The sequence below is a fragment of the Pocillopora verrucosa genome, chromosome 11 (genome assembly GCF_036669915.1).
Source record: "Pocillopora verrucosa isolate sample1 chromosome 11, ASM3666991v2, whole genome shotgun sequence".
Taxonomy (NCBI): Eukaryota; Metazoa; Cnidaria; class Anthozoa; order Scleractinia; family Pocilloporidae; genus Pocillopora; species Pocillopora verrucosa.
In genome coordinates, this window is record NC_089322.1 from 19,892,210 (window position 1) to 19,917,329 (window position 25,120).

At 38.1% G+C, this 25,120-nt stretch overlaps 1 protein-coding gene across 2 annotated transcripts in view; it reads right to left on the reverse strand.

The window, feature by feature from the left end:
• Nucleotides 1-1,898: 1,898 nt before the first annotated feature.
• LOC131797413 (uncharacterized) overlaps nt 1,899-25,120 on the reverse strand; it is a 66,527-nt gene continuing 43,305 nt past the window's right edge. For both annotated transcript variants that reach the window (XM_066174201.1, XM_066174200.1), the window contains exons 13-41: nt 24,478-24,656; nt 23,490-23,690; nt 22,864-22,965; nt 22,008-22,296; nt 21,557-21,754; nt 21,082-21,313; nt 20,297-20,453; nt 19,655-19,843; nt 19,331-19,506; nt 18,952-19,081; nt 18,388-18,483; nt 17,553-17,715; nt 16,482-16,713; nt 15,920-15,950; nt 15,548-15,762; nt 15,020-15,114; nt 13,516-13,653; nt 13,096-13,291; nt 12,740-12,888; nt 11,735-11,929; nt 10,860-11,017; nt 10,199-10,316; nt 9,745-9,834; nt 9,286-9,381; nt 8,813-8,902; nt 6,492-6,644; nt 5,898-6,320; nt 4,687-5,595; nt 1,899-2,928 (exon numbers count right to left, since the gene is read on the reverse strand). In XM_066174201.1, coding sequence (XP_066030298.1) covers nt 2,705-2,928; nt 4,687-5,595; nt 5,898-6,320; nt 6,492-6,644; nt 8,813-8,902; nt 9,286-9,381; nt 9,745-9,834; nt 10,199-10,316; nt 10,860-11,017; nt 11,735-11,929; nt 12,740-12,888; nt 13,096-13,291; nt 13,516-13,653; nt 15,020-15,114; nt 15,548-15,762; nt 15,920-15,950; nt 16,482-16,713; nt 17,553-17,715; nt 18,388-18,483; nt 18,952-19,081; nt 19,331-19,506; nt 19,655-19,843; nt 20,297-20,453; nt 21,082-21,313; nt 21,557-21,754; nt 22,008-22,296; nt 22,864-22,965; nt 23,490-23,690; nt 24,478-24,656 — 5,624 coding nt within the window. In that variant the 3' untranslated portion in view covers nt 1,899-2,704. The remainder of the gene's footprint in view (nt 2,929-4,686; nt 5,596-5,897; nt 6,321-6,491; nt 6,645-8,812; nt 8,903-9,285; nt 9,382-9,744; nt 9,835-10,198; nt 10,317-10,859; nt 11,018-11,734; nt 11,930-12,739; nt 12,889-13,095; nt 13,292-13,515; nt 13,654-15,019; nt 15,115-15,547; nt 15,763-15,919; nt 15,951-16,481; nt 16,714-17,552; nt 17,716-18,387; nt 18,484-18,951; nt 19,082-19,330; nt 19,507-19,654; nt 19,844-20,296; nt 20,454-21,081; nt 21,314-21,556; nt 21,755-22,007; nt 22,297-22,863; nt 22,966-23,489; nt 23,691-24,477; nt 24,657-25,120) is intronic.

The window sequence follows — 25,120 nt, forward strand, 5'->3', positions numbered from 1 at the left end:
GGTGATAACCAATCGCGTTCAAGAACTTTGTTATAGTTTTGATTAACAATTGTAATTGAACTGAGACGTCGAAGTACAACTACAATTATTACAGTTGGAGCTGAAATCATACCTATTTAACAAATAGAGAAGCCTTGACTGTGCTCTGTTCTGTTATAAAGCACGCAGGAAGCGGCTAGAGCGCGAAAGAAGTGTAGGGAGAAACACGAGACGTAGTCGAGTGTTTCTTCCTACTTCTTGAGTGCTCTAGCCGCTTCCTAAGTGCTCTATAACAGAACAGAGCACAGTCAAGGCTTCTCTATTTGTTAAATAGGTATGATTTCAGTAAAACATAGCTAAACAGTTTTATTCACTCAAGTGCAATTCATGAAACTAGGAAAAATTTATGCTCAAGGAATACTGTATATGGTGCTCCAAAAAATTTTAACTCTTTCACTTCTAGAACTTATCTACATGTAATTTCTCCTCACAATTCCAATATTTTTATTATAGCAGGTTATAAAAACATACGATAAGCCTGTTGGTGAGTAGGTGTTATTTTGATATAAGATCAAAATCCCATCTTGTTCATAAGGAAATGTGGTAGCAATAGAGGGGAGAAGTACTCAAAGGATCATGGGAGTTAAAGGGTTCACCCTTCAAATCCCAAGTTCCGCTGACTTTTTACTCTCCCCTCTGGCTGCTATATATTTCCGTGTAAATTGGTAACGAGAATTTGGTGTTGGATCAAACTAACAAATTCTTCCAGAAAAGTTTGAGGATTGTCATTACCTGTTTACTGGATAATTTATGGATATTATAGGGAGAAGTTACATGTTAATCACTTCTGGGAGTTCAAGGGTTCAAGCCAATCAGCTGAGAGAAAATTAAGCAGTCTACAACAATGGTGATCAATTTCCGGGTTTGAGATTTTTCTTTTGTGTTCTGACTTGAATGTGATTGGTTACAACGTGACTTACATGTAGCTGTCAGAAACAGATCAATTAATGATATTTGAAGGTTTTCTGAGTCTCACATTGAAAGCTACTCATAATATATTACAATTCCTTGGTTTTATTGGCTTACAAGAATCTACATCTAAGCTAGTTGAACTTAAATAATATGGACAGTTTTAAAAAAATCAATTAGAGCTTTTTATAATCATTATTTGCTCTTTTTGAGTCCTCTTAATTTCTTCTTTTTTTGTCATTCATGACCATCTTTAGTAGTTTCTACATTTTTTATTTGTGCAAGCTGGATATGAGACAAGTTAAACAACTAAAATCCATTGCTTGCACATGGAATAATTTTCATAATTGCTTACATTTCGTTTAGGTTTAAATGCAATCATGAATTGTAATCGTGGGTGAAAACAGGAAGTCCCCACTCAATCCTTGCTGGTGACCACACACAAAGGTAACCAAAATGATCTGATTTCTTTTTTCGACGGATTTTGGTTTGACAAAAAAGCTATGTTAGTATTGAAATAGCTACAAGTGTTCACAGTTTGTAAAACAGGAAAAATAAGGGCTAAAGTTTTCAAGTTCATCAAATACAAAACCATCCGTGGTTATATCAAAGTCTCCATAAAATCTCTAATAAATTTTAAGCCACAGGACTGACCATTTGGAACTCGTCAAGATGGAAGGTCGACTCAAAAAGTTGACATAAATCTTAAAAAAATCCCTTTAACCCACACCCCAAACCCAAACTAATGTCACAGAAATTTGACAAAGTATTTCCCGAATACAAAATGTTTTTACAATCCAATCGTTACCGTGACAGACCACAAACGCATGCGTAATTGAGCGGAGTAAGTAAAGGAGACTATGCTGTTTATGTCTGGAGGTTCGAGTTTTATTTTAGAAAGAACGAACCTTGGAAAGATTTCCGTATCACCTCATACTATTCTTGCTAAAAAGCCGTAGTCCCTGTTAGCTCCCATCTTGGATTGTATTTACCATTGTTTTCTTTATCTAAGAAGTGTATGCATAAAGACAGATAGGGAGGTATAAGGCTGTGCAGAAATCTCGCCAGATCGAACCTTCTAAATTCTTATCGCCTATGAAAGCTTTTGATATAGCTATATATGAAACCGCTTCTCACACTGCACAACAAAATTAACAACAATTCATGCTTTTATTCAAACTTATATTATCTCACACTTAAAATCAGATAGAAAATTAAACTTGAAGCGTCTATTCTTGGTTCCTATAAATTATTTTTTTTACTCACTAATACGCCGTTTTCTATCCTTTTTTACATATATATATATACGGGAAACTAGATATATGTAGCAAGTTATAATTTGTAACTGAGATATAGAGGTATAGTTAGGTTAGTTGATGACCTTCTGCTACTGTTACTGCTACTGCCTTGTTAACACCACTCCTACAGCATACTGCTTCTTCCATTGCTACAAACACGTCTTCTGTTACCGCTATTACCACTGCTACTTCCGGTACTACTGATAATCTTTACAAACAGCGATATACTAGGTTTAAGTGAGAGTTGTAATCTCCTAATGACACTGACGTTGCAATGTTTTTGTTCTATTTGTTACTGACTGATATTTATACTAATACTATCAACTCCGTAAGCGAGCTTGTAAAAAGACTTCTCTGTACTACTGAGTATACGAGTAAAGGACTGCGACCACACATAACCCGCGAAGTTATCTCAGGTTTTTTCTCTCTAAGGCAAACTTTCATTTTGAAATCTGTTATTAGATAGATATCCTAGACATCTCAAAATCCATACCAGCATTCATTCTCCCCGTAGTGTCTCTTGCTGAAGATATCTTGGCTTTGCAAAGACATTTTCTGATTACCAGTACTGCAATCAAAAGGAGCAGTACTCCTCCAGCTGCGGACCCACCAATTATTGCATAATTTGGACCTTCCTGAGGAACCGCGCCTGTCTCCGTTGGTACGTGCGAAGTAGTCGCTCCTTTGTTAAAAAAGAGAGAATGAAAAAAAATATTTCAAACTTGAACTCGAACGAAAAAGAAATGAACGGAGATGAAGGATTCGGATGTTTACGTCAAGCATGCAACATGCGGGTTTCCATACCACGGTATAGAAATGTTGTTAAAATAGTTGAACACTTTCTGAATTTGTTATAACAATTAGTAACTTTTTTGCACTTTAAATGTACATAACGTTTACGTTAATTCTTTACAATCTCTCCATGACATTTCAAAGCAGTTTCTCCAGCACTGATTCAATTGCAGAATCAAATCGGCAAGCGAGTTGACCCCATCTCTAATTTCAGTGATAAATGTGAAATAGTTAATTTTGCTTGTTAAAGAGGTCAAATCATGGTTTGTGCATCTTAAAAAAATTTAACGTAAATCATATCAAACTCTTTCCCCAGTGCGACGAACATTTGTTTTTCTCGGTTCCAGGTGTACGCAACCACTAACCCCACGTAATGCGCATGCTCTCCGTTACGAATTTTCAAAATGGCGGACCAGCCAAAGAAAGAAAAAACAAAGCGATTTTGCAATGAATACTCAACATAAACCCTCGTTAGAAAGGCGAATCCACGGAGGAAAGATACAAAACTGTATGATACTGAGATCGATATGATATTAAATCGATACCGAAAGCCCGTTTCCAACTTGCTAAGAAGCGCATTTAATTGCCTTCCGCCACGATCACTAGCTTTCTTGACAGCCTTCTGAAGACAGAATACTTTCTTTCTGAAGACTTCTAATGTGCGGCTATTGATTATTACACCTCGAATACCTGATTGCTCAAACACTTTGTTTACGATTGTTGAAAGGACCGACTCATGGTTCTCCGTCTTCGTCTTTACATTGCTTTGAAATAGTATAGATTAGTAAGCTGAAACGAAAAACTAATCAGGGATGTTTACGAAAAATCCAGCAAACAAGCTTAAAAAAGGCATATATTTAGACTTCGTACTTCAACGAACTTCACAAATCTTACTTGTTTATCTTGTAAGTAAACGATGGTAGACTAATTCCCGAAGCGCTTTCTGAGTTTCCCGATCCCTCTCCTACTGCTTTCACGCTTACAAAACAGGAAAAAATCAAAAGGAGGAAGATACAGCTGTTTTGAAACGCCATTTGACGAGGGTAAATCTGCTTTTTGTTCGACACTTTACATATCAAAACAAAGGAAATTTGTTCCTCTTTTTGATTCTGGCGGTACATTTTTAATTTGCGCCTGCGTAAAAGAGATATCGCCCGAGACCCTTCGCTCGGTCGTGTTTTGATCAAAAACGCCTTGTTAATTTCACGCAACCGCTCGGAGAAAAGGTAAAAATGACGAGGGAAAAACTTTACCTTCAAGTTAGAAAATTAGCGAAATAGAAAGCCACAATATTATAGTTTAATATTTCAGAGGTACATTGAGTGCTTTTTCCGTAGAGAATCCGCACAATGGTAAAACATTCGAAAATTACACTCGATTTGAGTGGGGTGTTGAAGTGGGCGTGGTCACTACATTCATTTTAAGACTATTTGTACCCCATGAGTTTGATATGATTTCAAGGTTTTCATTTTGAATTGGGTGAACCTTGTCCTATGTTCATCTTGTTCATCTCCGCTCCATATTCGTTCATCTCCCTTGTAAGTATTTTGTTCACTAATTTCTCTCGCTTTAGGTTGTAATTTAACTATTTATCCAATAAATGCGCTTTGTTGATGTTCTCGCCATTTACAAATGGAAACAAACTTACCTGTGAACGCCGTAGTCTCAGGAAAAGTAGGCGTGGTAGAGGTTTCATATTTCTTGTTCGTGAAGGGAGTGGTAGGTGTAGTGCGGGGCTTTGTTGTTGGAAAGACGCCGATTTCAACTGTTAAACTGATGTCTGTTATGCAAGAAACGTCACCGTTGTCACTTGCACTAACAGTGAGACGATGAACTTTCTCTGTCAAGTCGGACACCACAGTAACCACACCAGTTTTGTTATCAATAGAGAACGCGTCATTTTTGGATAGGCTATAAGTTATGTCGCTGTTTACTCCACTATCCAAGTCAATTGCAGAAACTTTGGTTACGGTTTCTCCGGGAATGAGTGCAAGGAATTCTAGTTTTAGATCTCCTGGTGGCTCGATGAAGGTTGGACAATTGTCATTTTCATCCACTATTGTTATCTGTACAGTAGCCATTCCAGATTTCTGTGGATATCCATTATCTGCAGCAACCATGGTCACGTTGAATGATTTCATCTCGATTGTTTCAAAATCCAGCGTCTTTGCGTTGTAAACTTTTCCAGATTGTCCACCAACGGTAAGAATACTTTCTACGTTATCATCACCAAGTATGGCATAAAATATCTGACCGTTTCTTCCTGAATCTGTATCGTTGGCTTTTACTTGTAAAATCACTGTTCCTACAGGAGAATTTTCCATAATGGCCGCGTTATAAAATGTTTGGTTAAATCTTGGAGGATTGATGTTTGGTTTTGCCTTCTGGTCGCAGTATTCGCCATCAAAAGCTGGATAACAAGAACAAACGTTGGGTAGTATACAATATCCTTGGCCAGAACAATTTTTTACAGCACTGCAATCAGGAATACTGCATGCGCGACCCGACCAGGAGGAACTGCAAAGGCAGAGGTCGTAGCCGACACATTTTCCATTTCCTACAGGGAAAAAAATGAACATTGTTTGTCAGCCTTGTCTTACAGTATTGATTTGCTTTAGAAGCTACAGCTACATAATAAGCAGGAAATGAAAGTTGTCGGAGAGAACGTCAAGTTCATTATCATAAAGACAGAATTGTGTGTTCGGGTCGCTGCTGACCACTCAAAGACATTGAAACTCTCTGTAACCATTTTTCTCGGAACGTGGAAGGCAAATGATATGTCATTTTTGCTAACAAAAAGGATGTTCTCCTCGCTAGTATGATGTGTCCATAGCAAAAATTTTAAAACGACGCACTTACCGGAGCAATAGTTGACAGCCTCACAAGAAAAATTACTGCAGTCAGTTCCAATGTATCCAAAGTCACATTTGCAGAACTCGGCTTCTACGCACGCACCATGAGCAGAACAATTATTCACGATTGTACAAGTGGGCTGACTGCAGTTATCGCCTGTAAAACCAAGGTAGCAACTGCACAACACATTCAGCATCTCGGTAGAAACGCAAACACCTTGGCCACTGCAGTTTGCAAGGTGACTACAGTCCGCCATCTGACCACAATCTGCTCCAATAAATCCCGGAAAGCAGCGACACTTGTCGCTGGAAATGCACTCTCCTTTTCTGGAACATTGATTGACAGCTTCACAGTCAGGAAGGGCGCAGCTTACTCCAGTCCAGCCATAATCACAGGCGCATTTGTCAAATGCCACGCAGCTACCGTGTTCTTATCAACAGCAAGGGGGAGAGAAAGGACAGGAAAACATTAATACTAGCATAGGACCAGGAGAACGTTTTAAAGGACAAACAAATTAAAAAGAAGCAATGTGGGATGGAAGGAAAGTCGGAAATGACATCTTTTCGTAGACTATGAACACGATTTCCCAAGATAACTCACCAGAACAATAATCCAATCGTTCGCAAGAGTATTGAGCACAATTGCTTCCAGTCCATCCCGTATTACATTTGCATACATCGAAATCCACACAGATTCCATTGCCAGAACAGTTTAATACATCGTAACAAGTAGGAACAATACTGCAGTTAGCACCTGGAAATACGAGAAATGTACTTGTTTTAAGAACAAGTAATAGAGTTGTTTAGCAAGAGGACGGGAACGTCATTTCAAAACGGGAAAGCGCGCGGATAATCTGGACATGACTCTATTTCGACTTCCGGTGTTAGCGTTGTCGTTCTCTCCATCAAGTTCAGGACGTCATTTCGCTGGTTTTCCCGTCGTGATCAAAACGCCTAGGATTTTCGTTAATTGTGCACTTATAAACGAGATAATGCTGTTTGGAATGATTTCAGAACTCATTTCCAGGATAACCAGGTTCCTTTCTTTGTTTTATTCGGTGAATTTGTGAAAATTTACCGGTACATTTATTCTGGATTACCGAAAGGAAACACGATCGTCAGCAAGCTATCTAAGATTTTAGGGCTCAGTTACCTTTTTGTAATTGAGCGTGGCTTTAAGCAACCTAAGGGCTTTTCTTTGGTACATTTCTTAAACCATGTATGAAAACTCTAAGAACGGGTGCTGTTAATTTTATCGTGAACTAATTCATCAATAAATTAAACTTGCTTCATGTTGAAGTTTATCAAAATGAAACAACACTAAGGTTACCTGCTATATTATTCAGTGTTATTTGTTGTCATTGTCGTTTTAACCGTGACTGAAAAGTGTTCTGCGAATTGAAGTCAGAGATAAAAAAAAAATTGAGAACAGCTCGGGTTTGCACTTTTTTATGTCTTTAGTTTTGATCAGCGCCGGTGAAAACTTAGACAAGAAAGTCATCTACGAAAGAAAATAACAATCAACGTGATTTCGGCACGGCTCTCTAAATCTTTTAATTTGATTCAGTCTTGAACGACTTTATTCGTTAAAAAAATGAAATTAAACAAAAACAAAATAAAACAGGAAAGAAGTCTGATTCCTCAGTCTAACCGTTTCGTTTGTGACTAGTTTGAGTGCATTTCATTCATTCATGGTTAAACGGGAACTCATTATAAACAACTCCATCGTTGGGTCGCTTGATCTCTAAATGTTTTCGCCATAACTCCTGATAACTCCGTTCAAAATGCATTGCAACTCTAAGAAGGTGGTGCTTAAAAGAGGCGTACTGTCATAATTGAGAAGAATATTCAATAAACAAGGGAAAAACGGCGACGATTTTAATTCCAAATTATACTTTACAAAATTATAAAGAAAAACGAGTAGTGCTAAAATCTAGAAGCACGAAACGAAATGACAACGATACAAATCATAGAAAAAAAATATTTATTGGGCTTCAAAATTTGATAGATGAATCTGCAGACTCGAGACTTAACTGGAATGAAATAATTTCAAAGTTTAATCGCCCATGTGGCTTCATATTAACAACTCATTTGTAGTAAACTATCCTCGGTTTGAGCTTGTTACATTCTCAAAGAGGATAATTTCGTTGTCCTTCAAATGGTCTAATGAAACCGAAAATTTAAAGCTGATAATGATCCTAAAGAGCCAAGGTTAGGATATTCAAGAACAAATGTAACGTGGACGGTTCGTTGAAACGACTGCTAAGTCACTTTTCAACACAACGCGACATCTTTCTCGACCCAGTTTTTTCTCGGCATTTTTGCTGCGCGCGCCGTTCTGAAATGACGTTCCCGTCCTCTTGCTAAACCACTCTAATATTTCGAGCGATATAACGGGCTGATGTTATTTTTATAAGCACAAGGCAGCTGTGTAAAGTAGGAACTTCAGATTAAGATTTCTGCTGAGAACAATTAAAAGCAAAAGTGCGTGGATTCAATAAATTGATTAATCTCATATTCTCTTGGTCTGGCTGATTATAAGAAAAAAAAGCCATAACCGGTCTACTTTTTAACTTGCTATACTATAGTCTCTTAAATGAATTTCGCCTTAATTATTCACTCCGCTCGTCCATTGTGACTTATTGTTCGCCTTCGCTCTCCACCAACCACGAGCCAACTTGGTGAAAGCTGCCGCTGATCTATCTACAGTCTTTTTGGTTATCACGATTACAACAACTAAAATGAAACACTCCTCCCTGACCCCCACCGGTTTTCACGCCTTCTCTTTCGTTCATCTCCGCTGACCGAGAACTTGCAATAGAACTGGTTACCATTGATCCCTCTTTTTTTTTTAAAGTAATCTAGCATGCGTTTATAATAACATCAACAACAAACAGCAACGAAACAATAAATGGAACTGACCTATGTAGCCAGGTTTACACTGGCAAAAATCTGTCGTTTTACACCTGCCGTGTTCAGGGCTAGTACAGTTGTTAACTCCAAAGCAAGTGGCTGTAGACCAAAATAATTTAAAAACGTTAGTATTTTGGCGCGATATTACGGCTTTTCGTTGGAAAATCATCACAGAGGGCACTAAATTCGGCAAATGAAACCAGCGTTCGACCTCTAAAAGCAAGCGAAACGACTGCTGTTGCCCTTCATTCCTTTTCAGTTGTTTCAAACTCGATGCTATTTGAAAATTAAATCAAATTAAATCAAATTTTACTGAAGAAAAGGGAAAATTTAACCTGCTCTAACAGCCCAATAGAATGCTACCTTAACTCATTTATACAGCCTTTGAAAACGTCCATTTAGCAGCTTAAAAGAGTTCCCTGATGTCAATATTGGGACTCAATGAATATATACTATTTCAGTCAGGAGATGAACGGCATAACCTTCCATTTCACAGCTTCGTCCTTCCCAGCCCAGGTCACAGACACAAAATCCCTTAACACATTTGCCATGAATGGTTGAACAGTTTAGACAAGAGCCTGAGGGAAAGAAAATTACGATGACAACGTTAGGGTCGACGAGGTACGGTTTTTGCGTGAAGATGCCAGATGGCAACACTGAAAACCCCAATTGTGCTATGTTACAATTCAGAGTGAAAGTTGAAATTGCTGAGAAGCTCCCAAAATAGATTTTAAATAAAAATTAACAACAAACAAACGAAATAGAAAACACACACACACACAAAACAAAATTAAGCGAGCCTTTATGCTGGGTATAATTGTTTGTCTAACACAGAATACAGAGAAATAAAATTTACTAGAGAATTCTAGCAGAGATATCTATCCGTCCTCCTTATCTATCTAACACCTGATGATGAGATTCAAGCTGATAATAACCAATACCTTTATCACAACTCTTCCCTGTCCAACCTTCGATACATTTACATGTTCCATTGATACATCTCCCTTTACCTGAGCATTGGTCTGGACAGTCTTAAACAGAGAGATCGAATTTTGCGGATGGATTAATAAAAACATTTGAAACATTAACCACAAAGAATGAGATCTCGTGAACATGGTGAAGCCAGTAAGTTAATGCCCCAGCCCTTTAATACTGTTACGTTGAACATTTCCTATTGCGCACTCTTAAACTTTCAGATTGTTATGTTTCATGCAACTTTTTATCAATGATAATATCCTAGAGGCAATTTTTATCTAATATTTGCATTTTGAATGATAAGGGGTAACATTTTAATATAAATTGAAACACCAAATGTCCTTTATTTTTAACAGAAAAACGAACTTGGTTCTTAAACTAATGAAATAATCCTTACAAACACTCGTTAAAAAAGCTTACCTCGTTTAAAAGTTTCCTGATCAGTAAATGTCGTGTCATTGGTTGTGGCGACATCGAATATGCAGCTTTGTAAATAATTACCAGAAATGTTCAAGGATTTGCACATGCTTGTTGCAATCTAAGTTGAAGTTAAATTGTTTGTTAACTTACATGAGTGAAAACAAACCCTATCTCAAATTAACAAGTTTATCACAATCACCCTTGGTGTTAATACAAGCGCCTGGAGGCTTAGTTCAAATTAGGGCAAGAAAAAGGGCACTTAGCTAAAGAGACTCATTATATTATTTTTAAATCGTGGCCAGATGTGTCAGTTTTGTTTTTGATTTTTGGTTTTTTGTTTTTTTTTTTTATGTGCTTTCTTCACAACAGCGATGGTTAATAAAGTGGGTTTAATTTTCATAATTTTGTTGCAGTCGATTTTCCCCTTTTTCAGTAATGGCAGATGAACCGCGTAGAATCCAATTTGGTCTGTGATCAAACGAGTGAAAATGAAGAACTGAAGCGCTCTGTCCAATCACACCTGAATAAGGCATAGACCAATAACACTGTCCAAATAAAAGCAATGCAGCAACATAGTACTATTATTGCTCAAATGATGTTGTTAAATGACCAATCACATAATAAATCAAAGGCTTTGATTTATGGACATGAGTTTATTAACCTGTAGTAGAGACTGAGAAATTCCGTCCAGCGAATACATAGGTATGTATGTGGGATCTGTGTACGTTATGTCCATTATGTCATCGTGATAAAAATTTGATGAGTTCCATGACCAAGAGTCCTTCGTGCCTGAGCCATCGTGACAATCCGTGATCCTCCCTTTTAAATGAAAGAAACAGTTTCATCGGTATATAGGTTGATACAGTTCGACAATTGCTTATCATGCTGGAAACAAAGTGTTTTTCAGGTTATTGTCTTCATTTTTCCAGTCAAAGACTACCCCATTTATCGTATTTAAAAAAATCGGAGAACGGTTACATCGTATAACGCAGCTACTGTTACTTAAAACATCCTCGTCTGACTTATCTTTAAATCTCTTGAAAGTTTTGGTGTCCATCTGCATCATTCTACAACTTCGCTCAGTTACTAGGCCCGCCTAGATTGTTTATTTCAATGTCTGCACACTGCTATTGATTCTGTTGTTTCTAATCTCCCTTTCTTTGTCGACAACATGTCTTAACTTTGATTGGAAAATTGGGTTTAAATTTAAGAATTTTCCAACGACTTAAGAAACAATTTCAAAATGACTTGTTTTGCTTTTAGCACTCAAAAGTTGTCTGCAGCTGTTCCTCTTGACAAGCAACTCTTCTCTAGCCTGCTAACAACGTGTTTATTCAGTGCGTACTGTAAGTTAAAGATACCTATTTTTCCCCTCCAGTCTGTGACCTACTGCACAGACCTAAGAGACGAGGTTACTAATGTGTATTTACCGCAATATTTTGTTGTATTTTAAGGATATTTTCATGACCAATAAATGTTTTAATTAAAAATATTGGGGTAACATCTAGATCAAACTATGTCATAAGCTTTGCTTACATGATTCGGCAAATTGAATGGCGTCATCGTAAAGATTTCCGTCGGTTCCCATGAAATCGTTAGTGGCATTGTTATCCATGAAGCCACACAGTCCTTCAGTGTGACCTTTGTAAGCAGCAGTTGGCGAATAGAGAATATTCAAATATTGTCTCTTCATAACTCGACTATGACGGACGTCGATGGTTACTGTCACACCTGAGAGAAGCAAAAGGTTAGACTTTAGATGCCACAAAATTAAGCAAGGCTAGAATACCACGGTAACGAGAGCTTTCTTCTGGGACCTTCGACTTTCGAGACCGGTGTCACATACCGTCGAGCAATAACCGACCATTTCGCTTAGGTGTCGTTTCGCGGTCGACCAGTTCGTCACCTTCTCAATTCGTTTCGTTAACGTCTCGGACTAGTTCACCCGCGTCATACTGATTGATTTGCTGACATTTCTTCTCAGTTTGTATATCTCATAAAGGTCAAACCCTTAAGCAATTTAACTCCCGTGAGTGACCAAGACAAAACTTCTCCGTACTATATCTATACAATATCATGCAGATGAGTGATGAGAATAGAGAAAAATATCAACTATGGGATTACTAATTGATCCGATACCAAATTCTCCAAACTAACATAACGAGAATCGTTTGGCAGACAGTAAGGAGAATTGCTTATGAGATCTTGGGAGTTAAAGGGTTATGTGATGAAGTTTTTGTACTGACTGGAAGGATTTTTCTCGGGTTTGGATCCAGGGTTTTCTTTCTCTCACGATTAAAAGAGCAAATAACCAAAACCAAACAAAAAAAACAAATAGACATAACGAAAACCCTCCAAAAAATGGCCCAAAATGATGGTTTCTTTAAAATTTAATCGCGTAAAACCATTTATTTGGGGCAATTTGGGGAACTAAAAGCATCGTTAATTTCTGGATAAAAGTCTAGCTCACTAGTATACATACCTACTGATCTTATAAATGGCCGGGCAAAAAGGAAAATACTTTACTTTGTCAGGACTTACCTGCATCATACTGAAGTGAAATTAAAACGACGCTGTTCTCCTCAGCCTCAAAAGAAAAACGTCTTTGATGATCCAATAACACTGTACCATTACTTATTTCAATGGGTTCTGACAAATTACTGGTGGCATTCATTTCTACTCCATCGATTCTGTTGAGAAATCAAGGTCAGTCATAACAAGTTCTTGAACGACATTGGTTCAACCACGGTGAATTGCATCTTTTTATTCTGGTTAGTGAGTCAACATCGCAATAGGTTTTACTTGAACAAATAAGTAACTTGAAGATCCCAGTCACCCTGGCTACAGCCTCTATCATAGAAATACTTTGTTTGTTGATTAAGAAGCAAAAACCAAACCTTGTAATGGGCAAGTCTTGAACTCTTTCAGTCTTGATCGTCATAATCGTAACAACACTTCTCCCAGCTTTGAGTGCAATTCCACCAATAAGCGAAGCTCGCTCGTAATAATAAAAACGAAATTGAAGACCAAAATCGTTTTTAACACTCTTGCAACCCCAGAACTCTCCAATTCCGAAAAAGTCAAAATTCACACCTGGCGAAGAAGGCAAAAATCAAAACCGCCGTCATAAACATTACACAAATCCTGAAATAAAGCTCTCATTTACAAACGAAAATTAAAAGGATTGTTTTAAATCGATCGTTTAACTGAATAGTTTCATGAGCAAATTGTTGGACCTCTTTCAGGGTTTTTAAATTTCTCTTTATCTCTCGCTCGTAAATTAGTGAATGTAGAATCTGTTTTTCTTGTCTACTTACCATCTAATGTTTCCAGATGTGGGTCACCTCCACCATTCGCAATTAAGCGGTCACAAAATTCTCCCTCCCACCCTCCTAAACAGATGCACTCCGCTTCACAATATGGGGCTATGGTAGGATCTCCGTTACCTGAACAGTCTGTAAAGCGAATTATCATGACATTGATAGAAGAGAGATCATTGCAGTGACATATTTCGAGAGTACTAAAATATTCATAAATACGTTTGTTATTTCACTACTTCGTTATATTATCATAATTAGGGAAAAGGAACGCGCAAAATATGCCACAGTATTACACTGCAGAATAGGGTAAAAATACGGACGGAAAGTGAAGCAACAAAATGGCCGCGCTGAACGATCGAAAGTTTGCTTCTTTCGGCTTTTAGGCTCAACTTTTTGAGAAAGGAACTTGTAAGTGTACCAGATTTTTTTGTTGCATTGATCAGAAAGAACACTTTAGTAGTTTCGCTTGTGTTGTTTTTGTCTTTAGCGCACACCTTATGCGATCGATAAGACGCCCAGAAAAGCCGTAAGAAGTATTTTTTAGACAAAATGTTTGAATGCCAGAAAATGAGATAAAGGTGGAATAAGAAATCCCCTATTGTAGGGTTATAAAACTGGAAAAAGTTTGAGAAATTGCTTTGTTCCTGTTTTTCTCCGCTCTTACGGGTTCGGTAAAAAAAATTCGCACCTCGCAAAATATCTGCGCTTATCATTTTTTAAGCTATTGAAAGAAGTGTTTGGATGCAGATAAAGCAACCTGGTACCAAGGTCTTTACTCGTGGAATTATCAAATTGAACTTTGATTTATAGAGCTAGAACAAATGCGGCTCTTGATTTCATTCATCTTGAATTCAAACTTATCTAACACATACCTATTTGCAATAAGATTATAATGAAAAAGCAAAAACGGTAAAGAAAAAAGCCGAAAAGGAATTAGCTAGCATACAGAAATACCCTGCAGCTGTTTGCACGTCAGCTGAACAATTTTTTCAAAATTTCAACTTAGAAGCTCTTCCAACTTCTTGAGAATTTGAGATGCAGTTGTTATATAAATTTCAAGTGATTCCAAAAAAAAAGAGATCTATATCCTTCTTTAAAGAATTCTTCCGTCAAACTCAGTAGCATGTTTTGTGCTCTTCGCAATTTGATTTTCTTTCATCGCGCCTATCACCTCCTCGAAAACAAAGAAATCTTTTTGCTTGCAATTTGATTATTGGATGTTCTAAGAAGAATGGGAAAATTTTCCTTTCAGGCTTTTGAAAAAAGAAATAAAGAAACCTGGATTGAAATTTAAGCCTGTATCAGCGCTAATCGCCCCTCGAAACAACTGGGCCCTGCTGAGTAATTATTGTCAATAATCAAATTGTAATGCTGATGACATATGCTTACGCTATATGCCAATTGATTTGAATTTGGTTTTTCTTTGTTTCTTTTTGCTTTTTCCATAATAACGTTACTGCAATTAGGTTCATAGTTTGCAGGTCCATTTACTGTTACATACTCCAAAGAAGCCCTCTATGTGGCTGATCGCAGTCACGGCCTGTTCGTTTCCCAGAACAGGTAGGTCCTTTTCCACATGGATATTTTCCAGTCTTTCTGTTTCCGAGAAAATAAATCAATAATGAATCCATGAATTCATCCGTCGGCCAGTCGGTCAGTCGGTCAGTAAGTCAATCAGCTGCTGAATCTGTTATTCAGTTAGCCAGCTAGTCGATCAGTCAATCAATCAGTTAATTAATCCGTCATTTCTTCAGCCTATCAGCCAAATGGCTGGTCGGCCAGTTGGCCAGTCAGTTGTATTATTGCTGCAATATTCTTCCAACTAATTATATCTCTAGCAAAGCTTCAACCAATCTCTTTTGAAGTGACATGATCATTTCAGCACATTTTTTTTCGTTATGAGGCTAAAAATCACTTTAAGACCAAGCAAACAGCAGTATTTGGGAACGGAAAGTTATTTACACGCTTGAAGCCCCAGGCTTCCTACGGGTTATAACACGTTATGTGAAAGAATAATCAGCACTTTTACCCATTTTTCGATGGTTGATTGCCATTCCCAGGTATTGGACTTTTATTCCCAGGTTTTGGATTGCCATTCCCAGGTTTTGGATTGCCATTCCCAGGTTTTGGATTGCCATTCCCAGGTTTTGGATTGCCATTCCCAGGTTTTGGATTGCCATTCCCAGGTTTTGGATTTTCATTCTCGGGTGGTCTCGGTCGCGGTGGTGGAGGTCCCACACATAACTGTTACAAAGAAGATGCAAATTATATTTAAAACTAACAAAATAACGTTACACGAAGGACGCTTACTAAAAAGGAAAAAAAGGCAGGCGGAATAGAATTGAAAAGTAAAATTTTAAAAGATGGCAAACTCATATAAGTTATAGTTATAATAACTTACTCTCTCACTTTTGACTGGACATATACAATCCCTAGGAAAGAACAGTAAAATATTGATTAAATAGTTTAATAAAAACGGACGTCATGTCCGCCATTCACTTATCTTTACAAGGTCCGTTTTCTTATCTACTCACTTATCTACCCATTTACGTTCTTGCGCTCTCTTACTTACGAGCAGAACAAGGGGTCTAGGTTTCTTTCCTAAAGCTAAGAAGTAACACAGAATTTTCTCAATTCACTTTATCATTATTGTTGTTTCTATTTTCGAAACACGTTTTTATGTATTTCATTATGCGAAAAGAACGAGGGTAGTGATTTTCACTTTAGAATATATGTTTCTTTTACCTCCATTAGTTAGGGAAGATCTTACTTTGTTCATTAGCATTTTCATTATATTTGCAAGGGTATGGGATATCATTTTTCTCATTTATAGCCTCCTTGTGCTCGTGCATTTTAGGTAGTTAGTTTCATTAACAAAAGTGAGTGTATGACAGTTACTTCTTCGCGTCACTATTCTATATGTCAGGAGTCAAGTTGTTTCTATAAAACGTGAATGTTTTTACCAATAGCGTTTACTCTGAGAATATCCCAAAGGAAGTTCAAGTGTCAAATGTTTTTTAAGAAATCCAACCGAGACACCGAGATTTACACCGGAAATTCCGTAGAAGCTTTCCAATTCAGCGGGTTTGTTCCCACTGCATTGAGACGTAAGAAGCCGTATGGCCAGACCAGCTTCTAGTGGTACGCTCACAAATACCGCCATGGAAAGGTCCACATACTCAAAACCAGCTTCAACTGAAACAAAATTATCTTTATTAATAATGACAATAGAACCGAATGGAGTACAATTCGGTCTGTAATCATACCATTGATAAACAAAATCGGACGACCGCGAAGCGGGAGTCCAATTTGTTAATCACAGGTTGGATGACAAGGAGTCCTGTTACCAATTAATCATAACTATTTAAATTTCCGAAAACAACAAATACACCCAGAGCAAATCTCTCTAGAGGAGATAATGTCTTTAGTTAAAAATTCTTCCATTTTGGAAATTTCCCAGCCTTTTTTTTGGATAAGCTGCTGTTGCTTTGCTTATTGCGATCAATTCTGTGATTGGTGGATTTAGCTGAGCGGACCTTGTATGATTCGCTGCCTTAAATGTCCGATTACGGGTGTCCGATTACAGCCAATTATACGACTGTACTATACAATTACAATTGTACAGAATGATTAGTGAAAAATGAGGCTGCAAATGCACCAATAACATTTGAGGAATTAGCAATGGTTATGATAAAACCCCATTATAAGACTAGAACGTATGGTCGAGGTAACCATAGTAATGAAAATGTCCAAATAGGAATCAAAGGTATTCCGAAATTGCATCGATTTTGCTTTAGTTCGCCTTGTGATTGGTCTAAAGAGTTGGAGAGCCGATTATTCTCAAGAAAAAAATTGATTGAGTTGATGTTAGGCGAGAGCGTTTTGCGTCCAATAAGCAAAACAAAAATTCGAATGCAACTATCGCTTATCTGCACCTTACCTGATGTAAACTTTACCTAAACTAATAAATCAGGAACTTTGGTTAAATTTGGATAGAAGTAGGCCGCACGAAAGAATTGTTTGAATGATCTCACCTAAATCGTCGAAAAAACTAAAAAAGGATGACTTGGTTGATTTTGATCGCGATTTTGGAGACGCTGGCAGTTTCACTGAGATTTTGGGTATCACTGTAATCTTGACGAATGCTCCAGCTTCCAATTGCGGATCTGAGCTTCTCCAGTCTTTGCGAAGAGTAACCTATATTAGTGATACGTCAAAAAAGGATAAAATTTGGTCTCAAATGGATAAAAAAGGAAAAAACTATAAGAAGAGAGGAAGGAGGAGACGAGAACGAGGTAGCTGATGCTGATGAAGAGGAGATCGAGTCGTGGTTGCACAGGCTTGTTGACGCTCAGTTGCCGCGGAACAGTGACGAGGCGTTCAATTTTTTTTTTCTATCCTAAATGCAAAGCGAGAACGGTAGGCCTTCATCTTCTTAGCAAGAGGATAATTGATAAGAATAATTTTAAGAAGACGAATGTTTAAAGACATCATCCAAATAAGTTTTGACTTGATTGAGGTCGTGATAAATTAAAAACCTACAAACGTATAACGGTGCTAATCACGGAAAACCCACGAACGTATAACGGTGCTAATCATGGAAAACCCACGAACGTATAACAGTGCTAATCACGGAGAACCCACAAACGTATAACGGTGCTAATCACGGAAGAGCTCAGAAATCTGTTGATTTGGAACAGCTTTGTGAAAAATTAGCAGTGTTGCAATCCTTGACACAGAGCAAGAGGTACAAGCCGCCATTTTGTCAACAGGTAGGGACCAGTCCAACGGCAAAAAGTTTATAGAGTACATCTAATACTTGAATGATGAAGAAACTGAAACATTACTATGCAATTTTTCTTCCCTTACAGTATCAGCAGTTTTGTAGCAACTACCACGGCTCCAACGGCAATCGCCTCCAAGAGAGACCCTTCCATTGACTGATAATGCACGGGAAATTTTTCCCTAGGGAAAAAAAAAGACAGTGAGTTAATTCAATCTCTTTGTAAATGGACGATATTTTCCTTAACTAATCGAAAGCATAAATTGCCGCTGCGAACTTCTTGGCCACGGTACTATACTTATTGAATCTTTGTTGTCTTGCTGGGTCACGTTCGTGTTTTGGTTCTCCTTGATCTCGTCGAGACAACTAAAACAGGTAGGACGCAATCATTACATCCCATCATTGATTTCGCACCAACCAACCAAAAAATAGTAAAACTGAATAGCTGACTGACTGAGTAGCTTGCTGACTGGGTCACCGACTGCGACTGAGTAGGCAATAGAGGAAATACATTTGCTTGTGTTAACTCATTGAAGTGTTTCATGATAACGTACAATCATTTTAAATAATAGACATTAAATGAGAGAGCTGTGATGTTTTCAAGGCGAGTGGTTAAACTAAAACGTTAGTGAATTGCATCGCCAACTTACAGATAATCCAGCAGATGCATATCCTGTTATTTCCAAGAAGATACCGGCAGGGATTTTAATTGGTCCAACGGGAATGTAAATTGAACGACCGAGCTGTTTTCCTTTCATGATGTTTAGGCCTTTTTCATATCTGTAGACAAACATAAAAAGGATGATTAATTAATCCCAATCAGCTAAGTCGTCTTTTGCTCGTAAGCTGACCATATTGGACCTCAAAATGACACAAGAATCAATGTTAAAAAAATATATATTGGCTTCATCGCAGAAAAGAACGAAAAACTGTCCACCACAGCAACGTCAGTTTCTCAGATTTCATTTTCTTTTCTTTTGCCGAAAGAATTATTCGGGGTAATCTTGGGCTTAAATTAAAATTGCTTACCTCAACTCCCCATCAACATTAAAGGTCAGAGAGAAATCTAATTCTCCCTTTAACTCCAGGCCAACAGCTACATCCTCTATTCCGCCAAACCACTTGGGTTCTATCTCAAGAAACATAGTCAGTTCGAAAAACATTTCCAAAGAGACTTGTAGCTTGGCGCTCTCCGTTGACAACAACTGAGGAAAATGAAAATTTTAAAGGACATAATTTTGGGGGGAAACTGAGAAGATTTAGATAGATATCAGAGAGCAAACTTAACATAGCATTTACCTAATTCTCGGTTTGTATAAATTACTTTTGTAGAACTATTAAAAGGTGCTGTACCTTGTGATGTATACTGTCGGGTTTGAAACTTGCCAATTCGAAATCGAATCTCGTCGACCGCCTACTTCGTCTGTTGTGGCTTTTCAGTATGTTTATATCTACAGCTGTAGTAATGGTTCCATTTCCGTCCAATTTGGCAGAAATTACTTCCACCAGAAGAAAATTTCCGCTGGAGTAGACTTCTACAACCTGAGATTTGAGGTGATATAAGATGGTAGAGTTAGCTCAGATGATTACCAAATGCAAAAGCAGCTAAAAAAAAATGACAACGATGAAACAAATGACACAACTCAACAAAGACAACCTCATCTAACTCGATTTCAACCTCGTATAAACGCACCCAAAAAATCTCGAATCATGAATTTTATGATACATTTTTCTTTCCCCAAGAGGAGAACACTATTTAACTCGTGGGGACAGCAATAACAATCCTATTAAAATTAAATATCCTGAAGTTTGTTGAGTTGGCTCGTCACTCTATTAAGAGACATGCTATAATTTTGCAGTTTCTGAATGATACTCCACATAACCGACTACGCTAGCTGTCTTGGTAAGTATTCAGTGATCCCTTCATTTTGCTTCTTTAAGATGCTCGTGCTTTTATTTATTAATCTAACTTGGACCTCAAAATACGGACATTACCTTTGCAATGAAGGCTCCACTAGGTCTTCCAATAATTGAGTCATTGACAAAAAACTGCCGACCTCCATCCTCTGGTTTTGACAGCACAAGGCCTTCGTTGTTATCCCCTCCGCTGCAGGATACTGACCCAGAAAGCCTTGTTTTACTTTCCTGTAGTCTGGTTTGTGGAAGCAAGTGAGAGTAAATTTACTCGAACGAAAACGTAAGGATAAGTTGAGCTTGGCATCCAAGGTCTTGGATTTTAGGGCAGGATCCCTAACACCTACAGCTTAGTCACAGCCTCGATCGAAATTCGTGCACAATATTTTAAAATAGATTTTAGTTCTATTTGTAAAGAAAATGTGGTGGGCAGGAATGGTTTCGAATGCGTGCTTCTAAGCAGCCAGCTGGATTTGGGACTTTTGTTGCTCAAGATATCCACTTTTTGTTGTCCGATAAGTAAATTACTGAGTAACCAGTAATCATGCCAAGGCTTTTTAACCCCATAAAGTCATACATATTTCTAAAAAGTCCATGAACAGTTAACAACATACATGTTGACTTAATAAGTATGGATGCGTGCACTTTACACCAAAGCAAAAATGTCAGCCTTGAACAACAATGCCAATGTGGTGATTAGCCTACAGCTTTCTGGCTGCGTTAACGGGAAATCGTTGCGTTCTGGGGAAAGAAGGTGATATTTTTTCCTTGTCAAATGTCTCCTACCCCAAACTGGCGCCAATACGCCATCGTCTCAACTTGGCTAGCCTGATATTAAAATAAGGTGTCATCATTAATATAAATACCTTGAGCCTTTCCAATGAGAGCTTGCTTCACATCGCTGAAATTTCGTTTCCAAGTAATCAAAGTTGTTCGTTCTATGAACTTTAACAACAGTCTCGATGAAACCATCACTAGTATTGGACACAACTATGTCACCTTTCTTTGGGGTGGTATTGTTTTTTTCTATTACCAGGTAAAACGAGTGGACAATGATGTTTCCAGTGTCATATGTGTGACCAAGGCACTTGTATATCTCTAAAATGATAATTAAGAAAACTGTTTGAATTTTTTTGAGTTGAGTATGGCTTTTGGAATCAGAAATATCTTGCAGGTCCTGATGGTCTGTTTGTCTGTTCATCGTATCTGTGCTTATTTGCTCCCTTGTTTGTCTTTCATGCACTTATGAGGAGTTATGCAACGCATTAAATTGTAGATAACTAAATGATCTTCAGTTATTTAAGAAGTGTTAAGCTGGTTGATACAAAAATGTTTACCTACCATTTGAAAGTGCAATTACCCGACCCTCATCGAGCGTAATGTTGCCTGTAATAACGTCCCGCAGGTCATCTTGATCAGGCTCATCCTCAAACGTCGAGCCGTCGTCTACTTGCACTGCAGTTACTTCGTCTTTAAAGTCCGCGTACTTTATAATCTCTTCTAACCCTGCTGGGGTGCTCAACATCAATTGAAAAGGACCTTTCAAGACAGTGATAGATTTGAGAATTGAACGTAATTAGGTATGTTTTAGAGATACCTTACCTCCTAATTATACTAAATTCAAGTCGCACTTTAGTAAGATCTCAATTGATGACTAATTCCGCCCATGCCCCTTAAAAGAATTATTAACGTAGAACTTTTTTAAAACCACAACTTCTCCAATATTTAAATGATTGATTTGATCGACGACTTTGTAAAGGATGTGACAAACATTTATAGTCATTACACTCACCATCGCTGATTTCTTTGACAATCTTGTGCATAATGCCTCCTGCCTGAGGACTACACACTATATCACCTTTTTCAACTTTCAGGACTTTTGGTGCTACTAAAACTAGCGACACTCTCTCCTGATTTGGCAAAATTACTGGACATGTGTAAACGAGCGTCTCGTTCGGCTCCACAAACTTCACGTTTTTAGCAAACTCCACATTATTTCTTCTCTGGGGATCTGTATAATCCACTTTAATTTTCCCGCCTGGACACTTAGTCTCATTCCATGACCTGCATTGGTTTTCGTCCTGTTAGGAGGTTTAATAGGTAACAGATTAATGCTACCTTCGACCTATGAGCAATGGGGTACGCGAAACAATCAGTTTCCTGGCTATGGGGACGGCGCCGTGCAGCTGGGAAATATTGTGAGGTAGAGCTGTCAATGCCGTAGCGTGGGGAGGGGCCGGGGGGGCCCGGGCCCCCCCAATAATTTGGCAAACTCCAAAAAATATATATTGAACACAAGAGTAGAACAGTAAAAATGAAGGTTAGGCCCCCCCAATAATTTTAACCCTGCTACGGCACTGGCTGTAGAGATTTCCAACCAGATATACTCCCATAGGTCAAGTATTCTGTTTTTATTCCAATCAAAGTGTTTCATGCTGCATTTTCGCACTTACTGGTAATGATACTGCAAGTGAGATTAACTGGTTCTATCAACAGAGTTTGCTACAACTTTACTGGTAGTTGCTATTTGCACCTAGATATATGTAACATTATTTTCAACTGAGTTTTTTCTCATGAAGACCACCGTAAACTGTCATTAAATTCAATAAGCAACGATGAGGAACAGAAAATAAAGATAAAAATCTTACTGTAATTTTGTGACATCTTTCGAGATCGCTGCATTTTTGACAGGATTCAATGGTTGCTCCTCCACCTTTGAAGTTGCAATGCCTACCTCTACAATTCACCCTCTGTTTACGAAAATACACCTATCGTTACACGATAAATATGGAACATTGAGTGACGTAGTATTTTAAGCTATTCTACCAATCATCGCACCCAGAGACTATAGTGCATTGACAGCGCATACGTTTTGTACGGTTATCTTAGGAAACGCAATTTCACGGTGTCCTTCTGCGCATGGCAGTACAAATGGATAACGGGAAACTGTTAGGAAAACCTAACACAGAGGGTTATGAGCATAAACCGGTATGCAATCCAGGTAAAAACTACTGCTTGTTTGCTTTGTCAGATAGTCAGGGGCCGCTAGATTTAAAATAGTAATGATAAAAAAGAATAAAACAGCACAGCATAAAACAAAAAGCAATCAAACAAGCAAAAGAAAACTCAGAAATAAATATCTAACCAACTGAAAAGCAACACTCGCTAGTGCCGCCCCTTTCCGTCTCTCTAGCATTGATTACTTATATCGAACTGAGTGCAGCATGGTGTTGATGTGTTCGCGTGACAAATTATTTTTCTCCTCTTCACCTACCATTATATCTCGTGAACAACGTTCGTCTCCTACTGTATAACAGTGGTAGTAAAACCAAGCGGGACAACTTATTCCTGGAGGCCCCGCGGCAAAACCTCCGAGGCAGGAGCGTGAACTGTCGCACCATCCACAAAACGGGTCTGTCACACAATCAGCACAACTTTCGTACTTTCCACAGAAGGAGTAAGTGCAGCCAAGACCCTGAAGAAACATCCACAAACTTTCCTCTTAGGTTGATTAAAAAAGATAATTACTACTGTTCTCATGCGATCAGAGACAAAACGGATGGGTCTCAAACACAATGGTTGTAAATTTTTGAAATCACAGTGACTTGTGTCGTTTTAATCAGATTAGGATACTAAAGACCTTCTAGAGTCCTAAATGGCGACTAAATTTCCAAACATTAACCTAGCGTTTCCAAAATTGTGTTCAAATGTGTTAGAAGCTCAACCAGAAATGCTGGCTTCATAGACCTTGCTTATTAATGCGTGGCTATAGCACGATCTTGCTTCTCCTTCCATCTCTCGGCGATCTGTGGGGGCAGCAAAAGAGGAGATTTTCACGATAACCAGAGCATCAGCTTTTTTTAAACACGCCTTGTGATTACCCGTAAGCGACCGCCTAACAAAGTTGTTTCAAGGTGATGGTATCCCTTGTCAAATTGTGTAACACGGGAGAAGATTTTCTATGGAATCTTAAGATGTGCTTTAAGATAAGTTTTCATATGAGTTTTAGATGGTGAAGTTGAACATTACATAAATCATAAAGATGCTTGAGATCTGATTTCTAAGAAATAAAGTTTAACACTCTTGATCACTTTCTGAGAGCGCACTAAATCGCCCACATAGAACCAGTTGCACAAATCTAGTTTCTACCTTGCCAAGGCTGATTCCTGTTTTTTAAAAGTGGCCCTGTCAGCTAGGTATCAAACTTGCTACAGTCAACACAGTTATGAGCTACGATGGAATTTAATAGAAATGCCACTTACTAAATATCCGGGGTAACATTTGCACGCATTGGGACCCATGCATTCACCTTTACCAGAACAGTTATGCAAGTCATAGCAGTGAAACTTGGAACAATCTTCTCCAGTCCATCCGGGATAACAGAAACACGTTGCGCCTATACAGTCCCCATTATGGAAACAGCTGTTCGGGCAGTGGATAACTATGAAGCCAAAAAGAAGTTTATACAGTTGGTACTTGCTTCCTTCATAAGTAGGCATATCCCTTAGACATGGTGTCACCCCCGTCGGAGTACAGGCCACGGGAGGGCTCTGAATAAAAACCTTCCCTCCCTTGGTTTTCACTATGATTCAGTATTTGTAGAAATGTTTAACGTTAATTGATATCCTATTATTTAATCTACAAGAGGAAATACAAGTTATAGACTTTGCGTATCAAATATGCTTCGGGGCGTGGTGTTATGTACAGAAGTGCTTATCTCGTCTTATTAGTAACAATGGCAATGATGATGGAGCGCTCTATATGAGGCAAAATTCTCGACAAAGTGCGCCATAATTAATTATTATAACGCTAGCGTTGTTGCTCATCGCAGTTATAATGATGAAAGTTTAATGGTTTTGTCTTTCAATTTAGAGTCACTAGTACATGCAGATGAACAGTCAAGCT